Source organism: Semicossyphus pulcher, unplaced genomic scaffold, assembly GCF_022749685.1.
Source record: "Semicossyphus pulcher isolate SPU_LCO1_2020_fin unplaced genomic scaffold, fSemPul1.0.p SCAF_8, whole genome shotgun sequence".
Lineage (NCBI taxonomy): Eukaryota > Metazoa > Chordata > Actinopteri > Labriformes > Labridae > Semicossyphus > Semicossyphus pulcher.
Genome location: NW_027211759.1, coordinates 4000631 through 4020146, shown reverse-complemented (window position 1 = coordinate 4020146; position 19516 = coordinate 4000631). Strand labels below are relative to the sequence as shown.

Below are 19516 nucleotides of genomic sequence, written 5' to 3'. Positions count from 1 at the left end.
AAAATGTATGGATGCATGTCCGCTTAGGGCTTCCGTACATTTGTCCAATACAGTGATCTATAACCCAATACACACAATATATCCTAACTTTCCCTCTGGATTAATAAAGTATCTAACTATCAATCCATCCATCTATCCATCACACTAGACATTCCCATTATCCTAGTGTGCTTTGTAAACGTTAGCACACTAACATGCTACATTAAGATGTGTTAGCCCTAAGCTAACAGCACCACTGTGTATAACTACTTTTATGATATGCACGTTATTTTTAGAGGCAGTTTGGCAGCACCAAAAAATATGGAGGAGAAAAAAAAGAAGACTTTAAGATCATATTTATACCTCCACATTTAAAAACTACTGGTATGAATAAGTATACCCGTGTACTGCACACAGCCAGTACGTGCTCGAGTATGAACACACACAAATGCACACATTGTACACAACCACCTAATTTGCAATTGCAAATATTCCATATTAGAATATATAACTTCATAAACGTCAGTGGTCTGTACATCAGAGTTTGTGACATAAAACTTCTCCACAGCTCACAGACCAAAACTTGTCTGGCCTGATTTTGTGAGTTCTGCAGGCTGTAAATCAGCACAGAGAGAGAGACAGGCTGTGAGACAGACACACAAATCGATTGATACGTTAATGTGGGGTCGTAAGGATAGATGGATAAAAGAGAGACAAGAAAATGTATAAAGCCTCAGTTTATTCGTTTAAAAAGGTCCCGTATGAGCGCCATCCTCGGCTCCAGCAGCTGCTGAGAGAAACAACAACATGCTGTAGACGCCTGAAAATGATGACACCTCACGTAACTCCTTCCTGTATTTTTAAATGTGCCTGAAATAGACGCTCTCAGTTTGGCATGCTGTGGCTGCAGGTGGTAAATGTACTGTCCGAGCACTGTTCCATGCAAGAATACACTGTAGTGTACATTTACCCACCTCTTAAGAATACACAGACATGAAACTGCTCGACTTCTACGCCTCTGTGGCTGAATATAAGACACACACACACACACACACACAGACCTGCTGATGCTGAACACTTCATCATGTTGTAACCTTGTTGTCACTCAAACAGGCCTCTTAATCTCACAATCTGTCAAACTGTCTTTGACCAGCAGAGGGCGCCAACTATTCTGTATCAGCGTGTTATTAAAATAAGAATGTTCTTATTATGCTGCTGTTGTAGGACCAAAGGGAGGACCAAATTAATATGTAAAAACACCTGATTTCTTCACGTATATGAAGGCTGTTTGTCATACTGTGTGTGTGTGTGTGTGTGTGTGTGTGTGTGTGTGTGTGTGTGTGTGTGTGTGTGTGTGTGCGTGCGTGTGTGTGTGTGTGTTCCCCTCTAATAAGGCCTTCTTTCAACAAGTCCTGGCTGGGCATCTCCTCCTGCTATCCATTAAGGAAAGGCAGCAGTGTGTGTGTGTGTGTGTGTGTGTGTGTGTGTGTGTGTGTGTGTGTGTGTGTGTGTGGGTGTGTGTGTGTGTGTGTGTTGACACAGCCTCTTGCAGTCTATCAGGTGGGAGGGCTGCATTTTTCTCTTTACAGCCTCTCCATAGAAGTGAATGGCTTCTTTATGGGCGTGGGGGGGCTCACCCACTATATAAATGTGGATGTTAGTGGATGTAGGAGCCGCACCGACAGTGTGTGCGCAGACCTCTGCGATTGTCTTAAAGACCTGCTGATGTTTCATGTAGTTAAAGGAAACTTCAGGTGGGTTTTTCAGGATGCCGTAGTCACAATCTCAACTGCAATAACATGAATAACTTTGCAGAATGTTTTCCCAGTGAGCAGGATGCAAAGCCTTGCCTGGGTTTGTGTATATTTGACGTTTCGTTTTTGATCTTTGCAGCAAGTTTCCTCATCAGCAGCATGTTCCATTGCTGTTTTTTTATTTGCATCATACATAAGCTCACCCCCCATTCACCCATCTAACCCCCATAACATTTACATTCTGCAACATTGACAAGAACATAAGCATAAAGGCATCATGCTGAGGTACAGAAAACACAACAGGCATGACTCCACTCTCAATGGTATAATACATTCAACACTATAGCCGGACGTAATGCAGAGGAATATAGTTGTTACATGCTGTAGTTTTGTGTTGTGTTTTATCTCCCTTCACTGCAGGTGATTAAGCTCACCTGGGTCCTATGCAGCACTCAGGAGAGAGTATAAAGAGCAGCAGAGAGGAGACAGCCGGTGCCAGTGGGCCATTCAGCTGCATGTGTGTTATTCAGGCTGTGGCCTTCAGTATTCATCTTTAATTTTTTTTAAATTAAAATCTTTATGTTGATTTGAAGACAGTAGCTGTGTCCCAATCTACGGGCTGCAGCCTTCAAAGGAGGCGGTCCACGGAGGATGCTCCGTTCATAGCCTGCGTAGACCGTTAAAGCTGAAATAAGATGGTCTGGTCTACCCTTGCGTCACCAAAAGCTAGCTGGCTAACAAGCTAGCATAACTAACGTCGAGTAAGGGCCATTTTACGTTTACTTAAACATTTGTAAGGCTAGCTATTTGTTTGAGCTGAAACCAAGAACTTTTACATTTGAAAGTGTATTCCTCGGCTGCGTAAAAGGCAAGGATGCACCCGATGGATCCTTTGCAGCCCGGGAAACGGAGGACACATTTGTCGGCCGCGTCTGAAGGAGCCTTTGACAGCCTTCGACATGCTTCTGTGACGCAACCGACCTTCAAATACAGAATTCAAAGTCTGCAGCCCCGTGGATTGAGACACAGTTAATGACATGACTGGTTGGCTAGCTCGTCTTGTTGTTAATGTTAGGGACTTTAAAGTTGCTAGCATACAGTACCGTTAGCTTTCTGGCTAATAGCTAAAAATAACTCCTAAGTCTTATCCAAGATCTGTTCTATTTCCTGAAGCAGTGAACAACTTTTCCATTACAAAGGAACCTTGCGACATGGTAATAAGGTGTTAATCAAAGCCTCAGGTGTTAAAGACTAACAGTTACAGTCACGTTAAAAACCTTCAGAACGCATGTTCTTCACCATTGACTGTTCCTGACCATATCTCTACGCTTTTTTGGGGGGAAATCTGTGGCAAAAAGAGCACGAGAGCTAGCTAGTCTGGTTTTTGATAAAACTGCAAAATTATATTTACTTTAAGTCAACCGTAAGCTACGTTATTGCTAGCATACTGTTAGCTTTTCACCTCATAGCTCAACAGAAGAGTTCTTCAAGAGATTTTTCCCATTTCGTATCTAAGATCTGTTCTATTTCCTGAAGCAGTGAACAACTTTTCCCTTACAAAGGAACCTTATGAGCTGGTCATTATTTTTTAGGTGTTAGTCAAACCCTCAGGTGTTAAATGGAAACAGTTACGCCTCGTTAAAAGCTTGACCACTGACAATATCGATAACCTTTTTTATCTTCGGGAAATCTGTGGGAGAAAGAGAGCACGAAGATGTTGTTGTTGATTTTGGGATAGTGACATGGCTGGTTAGCTAGCTAGCTCTTGTTTTTCAAAACTGCGAAATTATATGTAGTTAACGTCAACCGTACGCTATGTTACTGACTTTGAATTTTGCTAGCTTATGTTAGCTTTCTGCCTTGTAGCTGAACCGAAGAAGGAACATCTCTCATTTTGTATCTCTGTTCAGCTCCATGAGAAAGTGAGAAGAACGCAGAGGATGAGAGAAAACAGGAGAGAGTAACGCAGAGAGACACTTAGTGAACCCGTTCACCTCGTTATCCATCATTAGTGACTCTCTCTCCTCGCATGGAAACTTCATGAAGGAAACGTTCCTGTTTTTTTAACCATATTTTTGCGTATGGAGCTAAATTGGTCACAGTGCACTTATTTAACAAACTCTTTTTATGGGTGTCTGTACTAATTTGACTGCAGACAATCTTATGAGTCTAATGTTACACTTTAAACACACCTTTCACCTCTGTTTCCTCTCGTTTTCTGTCTCCTTGTAGGCTATATGAAGACAAAGACGTGTTTGTCAGCAGGCTTTCAAAATCCGAGACGGGCATCGCTGATAGTGTGCCCATTGAATCGGTGAACACAGATATATTTTTGTAGATGTATTACATAATTTAAGGGTTTTTGGATGCTGGAGAGGTGGTGAGAGAGGATGAGGAGGAGGAGGGAGAGGTGGTTACTGGTTTTTAGTGAACACTACTTCCTTATGCAGCAGCACAGACTGACTTCTCATGTCCTGCTGCGTGCGGGAGGGGGCAACAGAGCCGCTCCACACTTTCTTGTCAAGCTGCCAGACTCGCTTCAGCCTCACCGGGCTGTCTGGCAGTGAGCGGTGCCGCTCTGATGCTGGGAATGGCTCAATGGGAAGTAAAGGGAACGGTGGGATTGTGGACATCTATGTGAGGCTTGTTTCATACCTCATGTGACTGTGTGTGGTTCCTGTGTGAGGCGGCGGTGTGTGAGGAATAACTAATGAAGAAAAAAGTCTGAGCGTGTCCCTCAAGTGACAGAATCTGATCCACTTATGATCAGATATGTGCAATAGCATGTTTCAGTTTACCAGGTACTTAGCTGATACTTTAAGACTGTTTGGAGTTTTTAATGGTTGTGAAAGTCTTAATTAAACAATAATGTGTCAGACAAGGAAACCAGACCATCATCATTAATGCCTGTTAGCACTGCAACCAGCCGATTCATACAAAGCGATTTACAGATCGAGCTTTCTGCTGTGTTTCCACTGCAGGAACTTTCCTCAGGGACCAGGGACTTTTGGAGGTACTGAGTGCATTTCCACCACAGGGACCGGCTCTAAACAAAGTCCAAGGAACTTTCTAAGCTTAATCCAAAAGGCAACTGGACTTAGTTCTTGAAGTTGCCTTTTGGATTAAGCTTGAAATGACCATGAATGACTGAGAACCGACACAGACATCCTGGAAACTTTATTTTACACCTGAAAAAGTTCCGTAGTACAGAGGCTTTAGGGGCGGGCCTTGAAGCTCTAACCCTCTCTGATTGGTCGAGTACTCGCAGCATTCAGAAGACCAGTAGAGCAGGAAGTAGTTTAAGCGTCTTGATGCCTAAATATATTCATTACGCTCTAAGGATCTAGGACCGTAATTAGCCGGTACATGTCTGACAGACTGGTTTCATACAAACTGTGGTTGTCTTGCACTATTGATGTCCACTGCATTATTATTATCAACCTGTCTTTCTGGTGTTTATTGTTCTACTATTTTGCTGTTAATATTCATGTTAAAATGTCAAACTGGCTTTCAATAACTGGTTCTGGATAATCAATCGTATCATCACTACAGGGTCTTTTCAGGGGGTAAGTCAACTACCCTGGAACTAAATTTTGTTCCTCAAAAGGTTCCTAGTTCCTGGGGAAAGTTCCTGTTGTCGAAAAGCACCTTAAATCTGCATTGTATTTAAGCACAGGGGAAGTGCTGCCCCCTAGTGGAGAAAAAGGGAAGTAGGTTTGGGAGGGCAGCAGTTCTTCCATACACAGAAACACTTTTTATTTTACAGTTTGTGTATCAATATTTACTTTCCTCGCCCTCACTCCTTGCACAGTAATCCCTCCTACCTGAGACATAAGGTATTTAACAAAGTGAGATGCATCAGAAAATCAGAATCTTATTGCCAAGTAGGCAATATAAGGAATTTGTTTTGGTGTTATTGTTCTCTCCTTAAAAGGAGACATAGTGAACTGTTACCTCAGCTTCCTCTGTGTTAACCCGTTCCCTTCGTGTCTGCTTGTTCCTGTCTGTGTTTGTCTGTGTTTGTCTGTGTGGCAGGCGTGGCTCATCACTCTCCAGTCCTGCCTCCTTGTTACCTGGTCAAGCCTCTCCACCTCCTCCTCCTTGCCGCACACCCGCTTCTTCTACAATCAAGCCTGCAGCTTCAAAACCCCGGCCTTTCTTCCACTCTTTGCCAGATCGTCTGCCCACCTACAGTGGTAGTTACAGTCGGCCACTTGGACAGTGGACATGTCATTAGAGGGATTTGATTTGATCGTTGAGAAGTGGGCGTAGACAGACGTTCTCCACAGCGCAGTAGCTAGCTAACTGACCGAGCGTTCTTGGTGCTCTGCGGCTAAATGTTGCAGATTGATTGGTTGAAATTGTTTGGCGCTAACTTACGTAAGCACGCGTGAAATTTAGTTTTACCGGAAGAAATTGGAGGTAATCTGATTTCTTATTTATAGAAAAGAAAATCTGCATCTTTTACATGAAATCATCACATAACCTTTAAACTGTCTACAAGTGCTTAAAAAAAGAGGCTTCAATGAGCACGTTTGAACGTTTGTTGTCAAAACAATATGTTTGCCTTTATTACAGAGCGAGTAAACATCTGAATGTCAAACAGGCTTCAGGGCTCACGTGGCTCCATGGTGTCCGCTTTGTTTTCATCACCTGTTGGTAAAAAGAAACAGGAACATATTAAAGGCATATATTCTCCTGTGTGCTATACCAAACCATATACTACAATTTAACAGGAAACACTGAAAGCAACAAAACGAAGATAAGATTGATTAATTCTGGCGCCTCCAAAATTACAGTACAAAAATAGAGTAACACAACAGAGCATCAAATATAAGCTAAACAAAGTAGGTAGGGGCGCCTGTATCAGGATTAAGATATAGAAAATGTACAGTCGTCAAATCTTCATCAAATCTCGGTGAGTCGGTGGCTCGTTGGGAGGTTGTTCTTGTTTCAGGTGTCGTCAGGGATGTTGAGGACATCAACAAGCAGATAGCAGTGTGCATACGTGGAGTCAGACACTCACAGTTTAACATTTGTACAGCCTGTTCAGTCGGGCGATGTCATTCTGGCTCATCTGGGTGGCCGTGCCGAATTCAACATTGGCATTGGGGATCGGCTCCATCGTGGGCTTATTGTTGCCAGAGAAGGCGTACCTGGAAATATACCAAGCACACAAGCGTTATGAAAGCTATGCCAGGGGTGGCCAACCCTGCTCCTGGAGCGCTACCTTCCTGCATGTTTTAGGTTTCTCCGTCCTCCAACACACTTGATTTGAATGATCTGCTCGTTATCAACCATCTGAAGCTTCTCAGGTGATTGATAATGAGCAAAACATTCGAACCAGGTGTGTTAGAGTACGGAGAAACCTAATGCCATGTGGCTTATTCATTAGCTAGTAAATGAGCTACTTAACCATCGTATTTCCTACAGTATAATTTTTAATGTGCCACAAATAAATCTATGTAAACAGGGATGGTGAGTGACGTCACAGACATTAATTATGTTATACTAGAATCTCCCTCACCTAAAGAACATGAGCACAGACTTTTTGGAGAGTCTGTCGCTGCAAGACAGATTTATGTCCAAAACACAGACACGGCGGAGAGGTTAGTTCAGTGGCTGAATTAGCTAAGGTGACACCTAGCAGACAGCTCGAGGTACTAGCAGTCGAAGCAAATCACACCGCTAATCATGCATAACTTTAACAGTTTATATATAAATCAAACCCGTCAACAGTAATTTTCTTAAGAAACCAAACCTGTTTTTGTACCAGCCTGTAAACATGTTTAATTCTGCTGTAAAGTTGAGCATTTTAATATGGGGCCTAATAGGGGTTGACTCGCTTTTGGAGCCAGCCTCTAGTGGCCACTCGAGGAACTGCAGCTTGTGGCACGTCCAAGTTGGCTTTGATTTGGCTGTTTGCTCATTCTGCTGCTGTAATAACAGTTTACTCTGCCGCTCTTTTATACATTTATCAGGTTCATTTCTACAATCAAGGGGAGGAGCCAAAAAGACTCAAACATACATAAAGAAACTCTGAAAGATGTAAGTGGAATTTCTAACCTGTGGTACTGCATGACCGAGTCGTAGTCGTAGGGGGTGTTCTGGTTCAGAGTGTTGATCTTGTCGAAGGCGTACTCCCAGCCTGAGAGGAAGAAAAGGGTTGAAATAAAGAGTACGTAAACCGACTTTCATGCATGGGTTAGAAATTTAACGGCTGACCAAACCAGGATTAACCGTAGCAGAATTTTGCGGTGATTTTTTAAATTCAACTTTGGTCAACTTTGACCTGTGAGTTTTGCTCCATCAAACAAAGCATCATTACAGTGTCAACCTTTGAGGGGGGCAGAGAGACAAAGAGTTCAGTAAGGCAGAAGCTATTGTTGCTTATTAGCGCAGTGTCAACATCCAGTTCTATTTAACCTCTGTCACTCCTCTGAGTGTAAACTGATCCACAACGTAGACATTTACAATTCACCAACAGTTATTAGTCAGGACTCGATGCTACAAATGTCTGAGTGCGCTTACTAACCCGTTAGCCATGTTTGCAAACTAGCGGTCCAAGCTAGTTGGCACTGAGCTTTAATTTGTTGTCTTTATTTTGGTTGTTTACAATCGTGATCCACATGCCAGTGGGAAGTAAAACAACAGTGGAGACAAAATAGAGAAAAATTCGAAGAGCTTTTGTGACAGAAAACGGTCGTTTAGTGGCTAGCTGGAGAGATAGCGGTTAGCTTGAAAGTACAGCAGGTAGACCAAATAATTCAGAGAGCTGCTGATCAGCTTTTTGTGTGATTCTCTGATGTGACCAGGCATTAAAGCTGCTCTCTTATTTATTTATTTATTTCATGTATTTTAAGGCGGTCAACATTTTTAACATTAGGGTGTCTCCTCTTTGGTTGGTGTGTGGAGACCAAAGTACTGACCGGACTGGATGTTCTGCCAAAGGATCCGGATGTACTGGTCCCGGTCGGAGCGACACTGTTCGTGGTTGAAGCCGAGTGCGTGGAGCAGCTCGTGCTGCACGGTGCTGTGGTAGAGGCAGCCCTGACGGTCCAGAGACAGCGTCTGCGAATAACCACGGCGGCCCACGTACGAGTAACAGCTGTGATCAAACAGAAAAATAAAACACGAGGAAGGAAAAGTTCACGGCTCAGTTTTCTCCAAGATATTTTATACCAGTTACAGTTTCCCCTTTTCATGGTTTAGCCGTAAAAGTTACATTAGGACATTTTGACGTAAACATGATGTTATGTTAAAGTTCTGTTAAAGAAAGCTTTAAATCAAGGTGATTGCTGATATTAATCGCTATCCGTTATCTTGCAGTGTGTGATGCACAAACACAGGTCAGAGGAAACAAGCTGCAGGTAGTTCAAAGGTCACGTCACCCATTGTCGGACTGGATGCTCAGGTAGTCCCTCTGGCTGCTGCGCTGCACGAAGCGAATGCATGAGACGTCGTGGAAGGACACCAGCCCGCGCTCGATGATGGAGCGCTCACGAGAAGCTAAGGAGACACGTGCAGGATCAGTAGGCTACATGCTAACACACATCTGGATCAATACATTGCTGTTAGCTAGCAAGTGGCTGAAAGCTAAAAGTAGTGCTAGGTAGTTTAACATAAAAAGGAAAGAGCTAAATTTCCAGATAACATGATGTTGACTTGGAGCAAATAGTTAACATACTAACTGGCTAACAGTTACAATCTGTACAGTGGGTTTAAGAGTGTTTCTTACAGTAATGTCCTGCGATGACGTAAGGTACGTAAATGTTTCCGTCGGCGGATTTGCTCCACATGCAGCCGTAGGAGGTGCAGGGATCAGCGTTTCTGTCATTCTCATTGTCATAAGCGATGTCATCGATGACGAGGGGCTCATCCTTTGTGTGCACTGCACGAGGAGGAGATTAAAGGCGATTACACATTTTAAATTTGTGTTTCAATGTAGAACTGGAAATGCTGTCAGAGGGGAGAGGCAAAAAAGATTAGATTAACTTGTGGTGCATTTGTTGTGAAACAATGGTATTTGAACTAATAGGCCTATAGAGGCTGACTAACTTTGGATTGGACTGTGAGTCAGCCTTTGTGGTGCAGCATTGTGACATTTCCTGACAATGTTGATAAGCCACACCTTATACCAAATATTCTTTGTCAAGCAGCTGTACTCTGTGCTCAAAGTCAATGGATTAAAGCGATTCAGACAGTATTTATTAATGCACAATTGTTCAATAAAAATAAATGTGTCTTACCGACATCCTTGTTGGCCCTCCACAGGAGCTCAGAGACAGACAGATCCTACATCAGGAAGTGACATCACTCATTAATAAGGTCGACTGATATCATGTTCATGAGTGGTATGTGCAGTCTGCTGCTTTCTTACTTTGTAACAGTAAATGATAAATGGACTTATAAAGCACTTTTCTAGTCTTTGCGACCACTCAAAGCTGCTTTTACACTACATGTCACATTCACCCATTCACACACACACACTCCACACTGATGGCAAAGGCTGCTTTCGTAAGGGCCAATCTGTCAATCAGTCATCACATTCATACCCAAGCAATTTGGGGTTCTAGCCCAAGGATACTTGGACATGTAGTTTGAGGGATCGAACCGCTGACCTTCCGATTGAAAGATGACCGACTCTACCGACATAATATAGTTCACTACCGTGGATGACGAGGGTAAAAGAGCTGCAGGGTTTAATTTGGAGAATCTGTCTGCAGATTCAGAAATTATGCAAATTCAAAAACACATGCAAAACTCCAAAACAAATGCAACAATGGAAATGCACTGTAAATGTAAATGAATATTAATATAAAAAGCCAAAATAAATAACAAAAACATTAACAGCAAACACGCTGCAACAACACAAACGATATATATTCAAAATGTCCAGAAATTGTAAGATAATTAGAAAATTAAAATTAAACACACTACATCATAATTTAACTTCTTATGTCATGAATTTCTGTGAAAAGGATTTTATTTTCTTTACTGGCAGAAAGGGGCTTCTGGAAGCAGAGCGGGCAGAGCAACATTGTAAAATAAATATTAAAATAAGTTTTTATTTCCATGTTTGTCATGTTAACTTTTTTTATGTAAGATAATCAATACATTTGCACATCTTATTTACTATTCATTTGTCTTTTCAGAGTCTAAACATCTCTGGAAAATTTGAGAAGATTTAAAATGTTTGTCAAAAAAGGTGATTAGTGATGGGTTTTAACACACGTTAATTTGCTGCAGACTCATAACATTCTTTATAATATAACTCAAATTTTAACAAAAAGAAATAAAAATGTCACCAAAAACAGGAGGAAATCCAGAGAAAAAAACAAATGCTTAAGTAACAAACTACAAATCAAAGCCTCATTTTATCTCTCTACTTTTCTGCTAAATGTTAAGATTGCAACAGACTCCTCACCTTCTCTTCGGCCCAGGAGTGCTCAGAAAGCATGAACAGGACGAGCAGACTGAGGGTGAACCTGAAGAAAGCCATGTTACCAGCCTGCAGGTGAACAGTGTGAACACCTTGATCCTGCTGCAGATGCTGTTTATAACCTTCACTACCTGTTAGAGGAAAAAAAAACACCTCTGCTCTGCTGGGTGATAAGATGCACATTGCCTTGAAAACATGCTGCTGATTCCCACCTTAATTTAGCCCAATAAAATCTGCTTGTGGAGGCAAAAAAATTGTTCTGGAAAAACTTGTGACCGTGTGGGAGTGAAGGCCGAGAGGACACCTGCTGAGTGTTAAAACCTGATGCATGACGGATTAAACACGGGTCCCACTGACTCAATAACTTACTAAACTACAGTCACCTGTTTCCTTAAAAATGAATAAAGGCCCCAGCTGTTAATAAGCTTTTATTATATTCAATTTATATAACATTGTACTTCCTAAAATTGTACATATGAAACAAATTCTTGACATACAAAGTGAAATTTTGACATAAAAGGTCATCATTTACATTTTTTAACTTAATACTTATGTAGTTATATTTGGCTATCCGCCGGGGTCAGCCCTACACATGAGTTGCGACATTGCAATGGCGGATCATGGAGCATATTGGACCTCCACTGACGCAACTCTGTCTCTACATGGCTCTGGATACTTTGTTCAGAGTGACCATGTTTGGACGATACAGTGGATGTGAGTTGTTACGTCTCTATCCTGGTTGACAGGCTGCCATGATGGTGACTTGTCAATCCAGGTTTTAATGCAGATTAATGGCCAGTTTTTTGAAAAACTCTTTAAACTAATGATCAAGACCATAAACTTGTTTGGAACATTCGATCTGAGGTGATAAATCATCTGATAAACCTGCTGCTTTTCTCAAATAGTTTCATAGAATCCAACGTCTTTTTGCAACCAGTGCAGTCGCCCCCTCCTGGCCACTACAAAGAATGCACTTTCACTTGGGCAGCACTTTAGAATTAATCTCTATTCAGATTTACGCAGGGGCGTGGATTTCCGGGAAGGCAAGTGTTCTAGTTTCCGTTTGTACTACGCTTGTAGTCCGAGTTATACTGACCAATCACGTTTCAGCATGCTGCGGCGTATAGAGAAAGAAAAACAGTGAGGAGAGCAAAAGCAGGCGGGAGGTAAAGCACCGTAATGACATCCCGGCTCCCATCGGCGTCATCTGACGACAGTTTAGCTTCTTATTCATCTCTATAAACAGACATCTGCATGCTAACAGCTAACAATCTGCTCTAGAGCTAAAATTCAATTTGAGATAAATTCCCTTGACGCTGTGTCACGAAAGCCATTCAGCGTTCAGATTTCCCGACTTCCTCGAATGCATCTGAAATTATCCATCCGACCTCCGTTCAACAAATGCGCTTTTTAAAAGTAGTTTTCTTCTCCTGAGGACAGACCTGACAAAGCCTCATATTTACTTTTTACTAATCTGCATCATGATGTTGAAATTTCGGCAAAGGTAAGACCCGTTAATTAAAGTCAATCACAAGAAAAACGGGTTCTTTTTCTGTAACAATGCACGAGGAAAAAAGGCTATGTCGTCATGAGACTAAAGCCGATGGGATCCGAGATTGCAAACAATCTAACTTCTCCTCCTGGCCACCACAAAGAATGCACTTCCACTTGGGCATCACTTTTAAATCATTTCTAACACACACTGGCAGCACAAACAATGAAACAAGAGGTGACCTTATTGTTGTTGAAGTAATGAATGACTTAATATTTTACTGATGTGCTTAAATAGTTAATATTTTTATTCTGTTCTTCAGAGTGTGTTTGAGTTTATTTTGCCTTTTTAGTCTGGTCTTTAATGAGCACAAAAATACTTTGGACTGAACACAGGCGCCTTCACAGCAGTGACATAAACAACATTTATTCAGACATCAATAAGAGCAGCAAGACGGACACAAATAAAAGTACAATCAGGTGCAGAAAGACTTCAGGCATCTTTCAATATTTTCATCATTTAAAAACACATAAGACTTAAACTTAACGGGTTAAAACTCTGTCTTAAATTGACTGAATTAACGGCAGAAGACCTGCGAGTCATCCAGCTCCCAGGGTGATCCCGATCAGAAGGACAGATTGATGAGTGGGGCGTTGTTCTCCCTCTTGTCTTCTGGACTCCACTTGATGAGCGGAGAGCTCAGGTCGATCAGCTGCTGAGACAAACACAGGTTATGTAAACAGGTCCCTATGTAGAGGGTGAAAAAGTAATTATATTCTTTACTTACTATTATGAACGACCCAAAAGTCCTCTGGGTGTGTGGGTGTAAGCAGGTAAAGTGCGAGTTACCTGAGAGGTGGTGGAGGTCTTGCTGCTGGTCCGGAGCAGGTTGGGGGTGTTGGTCAGGTCGATGAGCAGTTTCTCTTGAGGGTGAAGAATCGGAGCAGGAAGATCCAACAGGAGAACCTGAAGACAGAGAAAAAAAAAAAAGAGTAGCGATGAAGATGTGTGAGGTTCTTCTGATAGACGCAGCTGGTCAGACTGAACTGAGGAGGAGGAGGAGGAGGAGGAGGAGGAGGAGGAGGAAGCTCCCCGAGAAATTTGACTTCCAGATTTAGGATAGAACGAGGGAGAAGTAAACTTAGACTGCCGGTTTAAGGTGGGATTGTTACGCCTCTGTTACTCCTCGTCTTTTATGGGACTCCTCTGACCTCTCCGTCTTCCCGAGGTGGAATGGTCTCTGAGCTGGCATTGGAGGAAGTAACAGAGGCGAAACAGAGGCAAAGCTGTGTAAACGGCAGAGCCAGCAGGGCAGAACAGCACTGTGTGTGTATAGCCGCTTTCCCACTGGTCAAAAACCAGCTAACACCCATCTTTTTTGCTTAGTGGGAAAGGTTACTATCGGCATTCTGACCCAGGTCAAATGACTCTGCAGTAGACCCGGGTAATTATCTCCACCAGCATGGATGGGAACACAAAACCTGTGTCGACATACTAATCTCCGCCCCCTTTCCGGGGCGATGCTATGCTCCATCGGTAACCTCTACAACCCCTTGTCATCTCAGACACAAATTCTGCCCGTCTCCGGTCATCGTTCCAAATTTGTCAGTGCCGAGTTTAATAGAGGAATAGATACAATCAAGACCTATCCACCGTAACATCTTCACTGTTTACTAACCCTGTCTCAACACCCACGTCAGCGCACTGATTTCAGTGGGAAAGGGGTTTGTGTGAGTCACGTGCTGTTCGTTTGCTCCTCACGAACGTTTTGCTTCCACAATGCCGGAGTGATATATAAAAACACACACTGGGGCAGCTTCACGCCAGCGTTGCTTCGGTCCAATATTAAATGGCAAAGACGGCGTAACAGTGGAGCTTCGTTACAGTGTTGCAATATAAAAAGGCCGAGAGACAGAGAGAAACAAAGAGACAGAAAGAGAGAGAGAGAGAGAGAGGAGGACTGAGAAGAAGACAGAGAGAGAGAGAGAGAGAGAGGAGGACTGAGAAGAAGACAGAGAGAGAGAGAGAGAGAGAGGAGGACTGAGAAGAAGACAGAGAGAGAGAGAGAGAGAGAGGAGGACTGAGAAGAAGACAGAGAGAGAAAGAGGGCGAGAGAGACAGAGAGAGAAAGAGGGCGAGAGAGACGTAAATGAAACCACAGATTCAGGACTTTTCAGCAATGATTTGAATGCAGTATGAACATGTTCACACAAACAGTGTACCTGAATGTTAAACCTGCCGTATTACACAGGCAGTGCATTTCTGTAACACAACATACAGAGCAGGGTGTTCGATCAATGTCGCACAATTTTTGTTTGAATCAACATTTTGTTGCGTCTGGTTGGGGCTGATAACAGCCCTTGTGTGTGTTCATGTGTGTGACCTCTGACCTCCTGTGCCTTGCTGTTGCTCTCCTCTGTAGACTCCAGTTCGATCAGGTCTGTGCTTGGCTCCGGTTCCCCTTGAATTGGTTCTACTGCAGGCTCGGTGGTCTCTGATTGGTTGGCCTGTGGAGGGCTGGAGGGCGCGGCAGCAGGGGACTCCTCCTCTTCCTCCGCTAGGCAGAAGGGTTTGATCTCGGGGGCAACAACAAGCTCTGCCTCCGGTGTGTCTGACGGGGCGGGGCTACAACAAGTGACAATGTGATAAGTGACAAAGTGAAACCTCTGCATGTGTCGTCACGGTGCAGAGTTACTTGACCTTTTCCATTTGATACTTCTCAAGACTCAGATTTTGTTTAAGATAAGTCTTAACTGTTCACCTGCAGCTTCTCTCTATCCTGACCGCAGTGGAACAGGGGGCGGGGCTAGAGTCAGAGGTGGTTGAAGGTCTGATGGGTCGGACCTGGTTGGTGGGCGTGGCCGGGGGAATGGCGGACATCCTGCGCCTCACAGGGGTGGGAAGGGCGGAGGGACGCCGGGCCTTCATCTGCAGTGACCTGCCGCTGCCAGCAGAGGGCGTCAGAGGAACAGCAGAGGGCTTCTGAGGAAGACTACAGACAAGGATTTACCATTACCATTTACCAAGGAAGGTGTTTTGTCGAAAAGGTGGGTAAAGCAAGAGAGATGGGTTCAAGGTACTCAAAATATAGTTCAATAGTTTATGTTATCTAAAGTTCATAGCTTTAGGTTCAGAGCTGTAAGTCATTTTATTTTACTAAAATTAAAGCTCTTTGTGTAGCACATATTGGGACACTTTAACTGGAGCACTTTAACTGCATGAACAAGCTGTAAAAAGCTCCATTTAACCGGATACATGCTCTCTCTATATGCGTCTGTTTATGGGCACGTTTCAGTCACAGAAGAAACTCAAAATTAACGCTTTAAGTCAAATAAACAACTCAGTAAAGAGTACAGATGAGTATGGTGACAGTGGTGCAGTGCGAGGTCATCTACCTGTCCAGGCTGCTCGTCGACATCACCCTCTTTGGTTTCAACATCTTTGAGACGTCTGGAAACGAAACACAAAGTCATACGGAATGAGAGACGGAAGAATCAACAAAAGGGGAATTAAACGAAGAGTGAAACTGTGCTTTAGTTTCACTTAAAATTAATCAATTTGGTTTGGTCAGAATTCATGTTTTTGTACATAAACAGAAAGTTTCCTAAACAATCAGCAGGATGAAACAAACCTATGTGTCACTGATTTGAGGAAACAGACTTGTAAGCGACGGCTCTGACACAAGCTTCATCTTTTACCGTCTTTTTGGGGGACTCCTCCGACACCTCCGCTCGGCGTTGGAAGGACTAGGGCCTCAGGTTTCGATTTGGTTTTCAATCCACTCTGCAGCCGGGCTGAGGCGTTGGTTGGAAGGGAGACAGTCTTCTCCAAAACTCTCTTGGCGGGCGTCACCTGGAGGGGCGTGGCCTCAGCTCTCTTCAGCGGCGTAGACTTTGTGGTTTTGCCTCGTTCCACCTCTGAGGGCTTCTTCGCCTGGGTGGAGAGCGAGCGGCGGCCAGCGTTGGATGGCGCTGGCACTGCGGTGCCGTAGATACTAGTGCGATTCAGTCTGCTTTGATTGGTTGTTTTGCTTACGCTGCTGGGGGCGGGGCCAGTGGAGCCACTCAGACTCCGGTTCAAAGAAGAGTTAAGTTTGCCTGTGAAGAGACACAACACCGGTTCTGCTGCACATTCTGACTGGATGATGAAAGCAGGAGAAACCCTGATAGTTGAATGGTTAGCGTTAGGCAGGTTAGCTAATAGTTGGTAAAACTTATAGTAAAACAGCTATTTAGCTGGTTTTTGTATGCAAAGTATTTAGCAGTTAGCTGGTGGATGATCAGTTAGAAGTTGCTGGTCAGTAAGATGGCAATTATAAGCTGCAGGCAGTGCACTTTGGTGCTTTATCCTGTCTTTATGTGTTGTTTGTAGAAGCTGGCAGATGAGGTCACCTGACAAAATACCTTAACTGCTTGCATTCAGCAAATATTCAGCAAGGGATACAGACCAATTGTAGATGATTGGGTGGGAGTTAGTTGTAAGCGTTTAGAATACAGCAGATAGCGTACCTTTAGCAGGGGACAGAGATATGCTGGAGTTGAAGCTGGACACAGAGGAGGAGGATGAAGACGTGTTCCTTCTGTCCGTCACCCTGCTGCTCTGGAGGGGAGGAACTTTCACACATGACCGGTTCCTCACAAAACTCTGGGAAAACAAGACACGTTATTTCCACAAAGTGTTTAAAATAATGTTTTAGACTGTAATACAAGTGAAGCCAGATTTCTCTGATAAATCAAGTAGAATTTTTAATAGGTGTGTTACTTTGCTGGGCGGAGCCATTATGCGTTTTCCTAGCAGGCTGGAGTTGAGGGAAGAGTCGCTGATGTCAGACGCCACGCTCGCCGAGTCAGAAAGTAGATCCTCACATGAACCTGCCCTGCTGGAGGGACGAGAAGACGGACTACGCTTCAAACTCCCCACAGCCTAAAGAGAAAAATAACAGCAAACATCAACAAGTATTCATTCATCTATTAACAGTCATCTCCAATGCGTCACCCCTGTAGTGGGTCACAAGAGATTATTGGAAGGAGGAAAAAACGTTGTGTATACTCAGTCCAGGTCCACTTACTTGCATCTTCTCTCCTACTTTACTCGGTGGTTGCAGTTTGGTTTTGTCCAGCCTGCTCTTGCTGGTTGAACAGGAAGTTGTTGGTCCAGCTGGTTTACTCGGCAGCACGATGCCCAGAGCAGCTTTCCCTCGCAGCCCCGTCCTGGGCTGAGCCTTGACCCCGACCACAGGGCTGGAGGTGCTGAGTCTGGCGCTGCCAGCGGGGCGGGTGAATGAAGTACTGGCGGAGGCGGTGCGGCTCGATGAAGCTGCATTGGTAGGGCGGATAGTTGACGTAGTGTTGGCAGAGGCATGACGAGTGGATGAAGCTGCATTTCCAGGGCCGGTGGATGAAGCTGCGTTGGCGCTGCTCCCTCTCAGCAGGCGGCGCTGAACAGCAGGCGGCAGCTGCTTGATGGGACTGTCCTGCACTAAGAAGGTCTGTCGTTTAATGGGGCTGAGCGCGCTGGTGGTCTGAACAAGCATTCCCAGTTTGGCATCAGCATCCTGCAAGAACTCCTCTCGACTTTTTGTGGCGTCAGCAGTCTTTTCGTCCGCACTGTGTGGCCAGCTCACTTCGCCACTCTGCAGCTGATCAGCTAGTGTGTGAGCTTCCTGACACACAGCCTCCAGCTGATCTCCGGTCAACGGACTCCAGCTCACCCGCACACCATTGCTGCCCTCAAGCCGAGACGCCACTTTAACAGAGATGCACTTCTCCTTATGGCTGAGCGGACCCACGAACACCTCATCTTCGTCTTCATCACCTTTGGAGCTGCAGAGAAGAGAGAAACATTACTGACACGCAGTCATAAGGAGCATTCAAATTAGAGTTGAGACTCAAGAGGATGAAAACGGTAACACTCCAAAACTGAACTCAATTATAACAGTGTTAATATTTGAATGTTCATACGTCAGTTAAATAATTAATTTTAATATTCTCTGGTACTTCCTCAGTAAAATCGACTTTACAGAAACGGTCATGTGCTTCTTACCTGGCAGGTGACAGAGAAACATCGAAGTCAAATTTCTCATCAGACAGAAAGAACAGATCTGTTCAGAGACACAATCACGTCATGAAACAGCTAATATGATATGATAACAGTTTATAAATGCTGACTCAGTGAGTGTTAACCTACCGCTGTTAGCTCGACAGTCCATCCTGCTGTTAGCTCTTCTCTGTGGGAATCAGACAGATCCGGATCAGTCCTGCAGATGTAAATTAAGCTCCGACATTAAATTGTTATTTAAATATTTCACACAAACACTTTTGCAAACAGCGGGAGAAAAATGTAAACATAATATCACACAGTAAATCGTAATGCTTACTTAAACGTTAGCTTGCTAGCCTAATAGGTCACCAGCTAACGTAGCTAGCGTTAAATCAAACGTTAACTAATTTGGGCTTCAAATTTAGTGATGTTTTGTTTATTCGGCAGGTCATAGGAGTCGAGGTTTAATTTAAATAAAACCAACAAACCTCAAGTTCCTCTGAAAACTAAAAATTCGTATTTTCTTGTCCGCATCCAAACGGCGTCACGAAAACACAACCAGCAAACAATTCAAATCTTCTGCGCTGCCGTCACCTGACTACGACGGATCCAGCCATTGGTTGGGAGTGTATGACGGAAGGTTGCGCAGATTTGTTGGGATTGTAGTCCTTGGAATTAAAACTGGCTTCCGGGTTTAAGCAGCCAATGACTGTATATATACAGATATAGATATATCGTTTTATACAGTCTATGGTTAAAGCTCTAATCTGATTTTAAAAAATGAATTGAAATACAATAACTCAAAAATAA

At 43.6% G+C, this 19516-nt stretch overlaps 2 protein-coding genes across 2 annotated transcripts; both read right to left on the bottom strand.

The window, feature by feature from the left end:
* Positions 1 to 6762: 6762 nt before the first annotated feature.
* Positions 6763 to 11235, bottom strand: LOC138612425 (hatching enzyme 1.2-like). The gene is made up of 7 exons (XM_069685664.1): positions 11161 to 11235; positions 9983 to 10028; positions 9472 to 9624; positions 9125 to 9242; positions 8663 to 8841; positions 7800 to 7881; positions 6763 to 6889 (listed from the first exon to the last, which is right to left on the bottom strand). The coding sequence occupies exons 1-7, from the start codon at positions 11233 to 11235 to the stop codon at positions 6763 to 6765; spliced, it is 780 nt and encodes a 259-aa protein (XP_069541765.1).
* Positions 11236 to 13026: 1791 nt separating this feature from the next.
* Positions 13027 to 19281, bottom strand: gtse1 (G-2 and S-phase expressed 1). The gene is made up of 12 exons (XM_069685663.1): positions 19195 to 19281; positions 18854 to 18923; positions 18710 to 18767; positions 17736 to 18489; positions 17429 to 17590; positions 17176 to 17311; positions 16366 to 16764; positions 16063 to 16117; positions 15429 to 15659; positions 15058 to 15292; positions 13517 to 13633; positions 13027 to 13379 (listed from the first exon to the last, which is right to left on the bottom strand). The coding sequence occupies exons 2-12, from the start codon at positions 18873 to 18875 to the stop codon at positions 13293 to 13295; spliced, it is 2256 nt and encodes a 751-aa protein (XP_069541764.1). The 5' UTR covers positions 18876 to 18923; positions 19195 to 19281; the 3' UTR covers positions 13027 to 13292.
* Between the last annotated feature and the right edge of the window lie 235 nt (positions 19282 to 19516).

Bases quoted from the DNA above. Each gene is read 5' to 3' on its own strand.
- LOC138612425 (XM_069685664.1), bottom strand. From the start codon at position 11,235: ATGGCTTTCTTCAGGTTCACCCTCAGTCTGCTCGTCCTGTTCATGCTT. The intron at 9,243-9,471 runs GTAAGAAACACT...GTGTCTCCTTAG, and splicing joins CGTCATCGCAGGACATTACT to CTTCTCGTGAGCGCTCCATC. The intron at 7,882-8,662 runs GTCAGTACTTTG...TCTTCCTCTCAG, and splicing joins TTGGCAGAACATCCAGTCCG to GCTGGGAGTACGCCTTCGAC.
- gtse1 (XM_069685663.1), bottom strand. From the start codon at position 18,875: ATGGACTGTCGAGCTAACAGCG. The intron at 16,118-16,365 runs GTAAAAGATGAA...TTTCGTTTCCAG, and splicing joins AGGAGTCCCCCAAAAAGACG to ACGTCTCAAAGATGTTGAAA. The intron at 13,634-15,057 runs GTCAGAGGTCAC...CTCTGTCTTCAG, and splicing joins GCAACAGCAAGGCACAGGAG to GTTCTCCTGTTGGATCTTCC.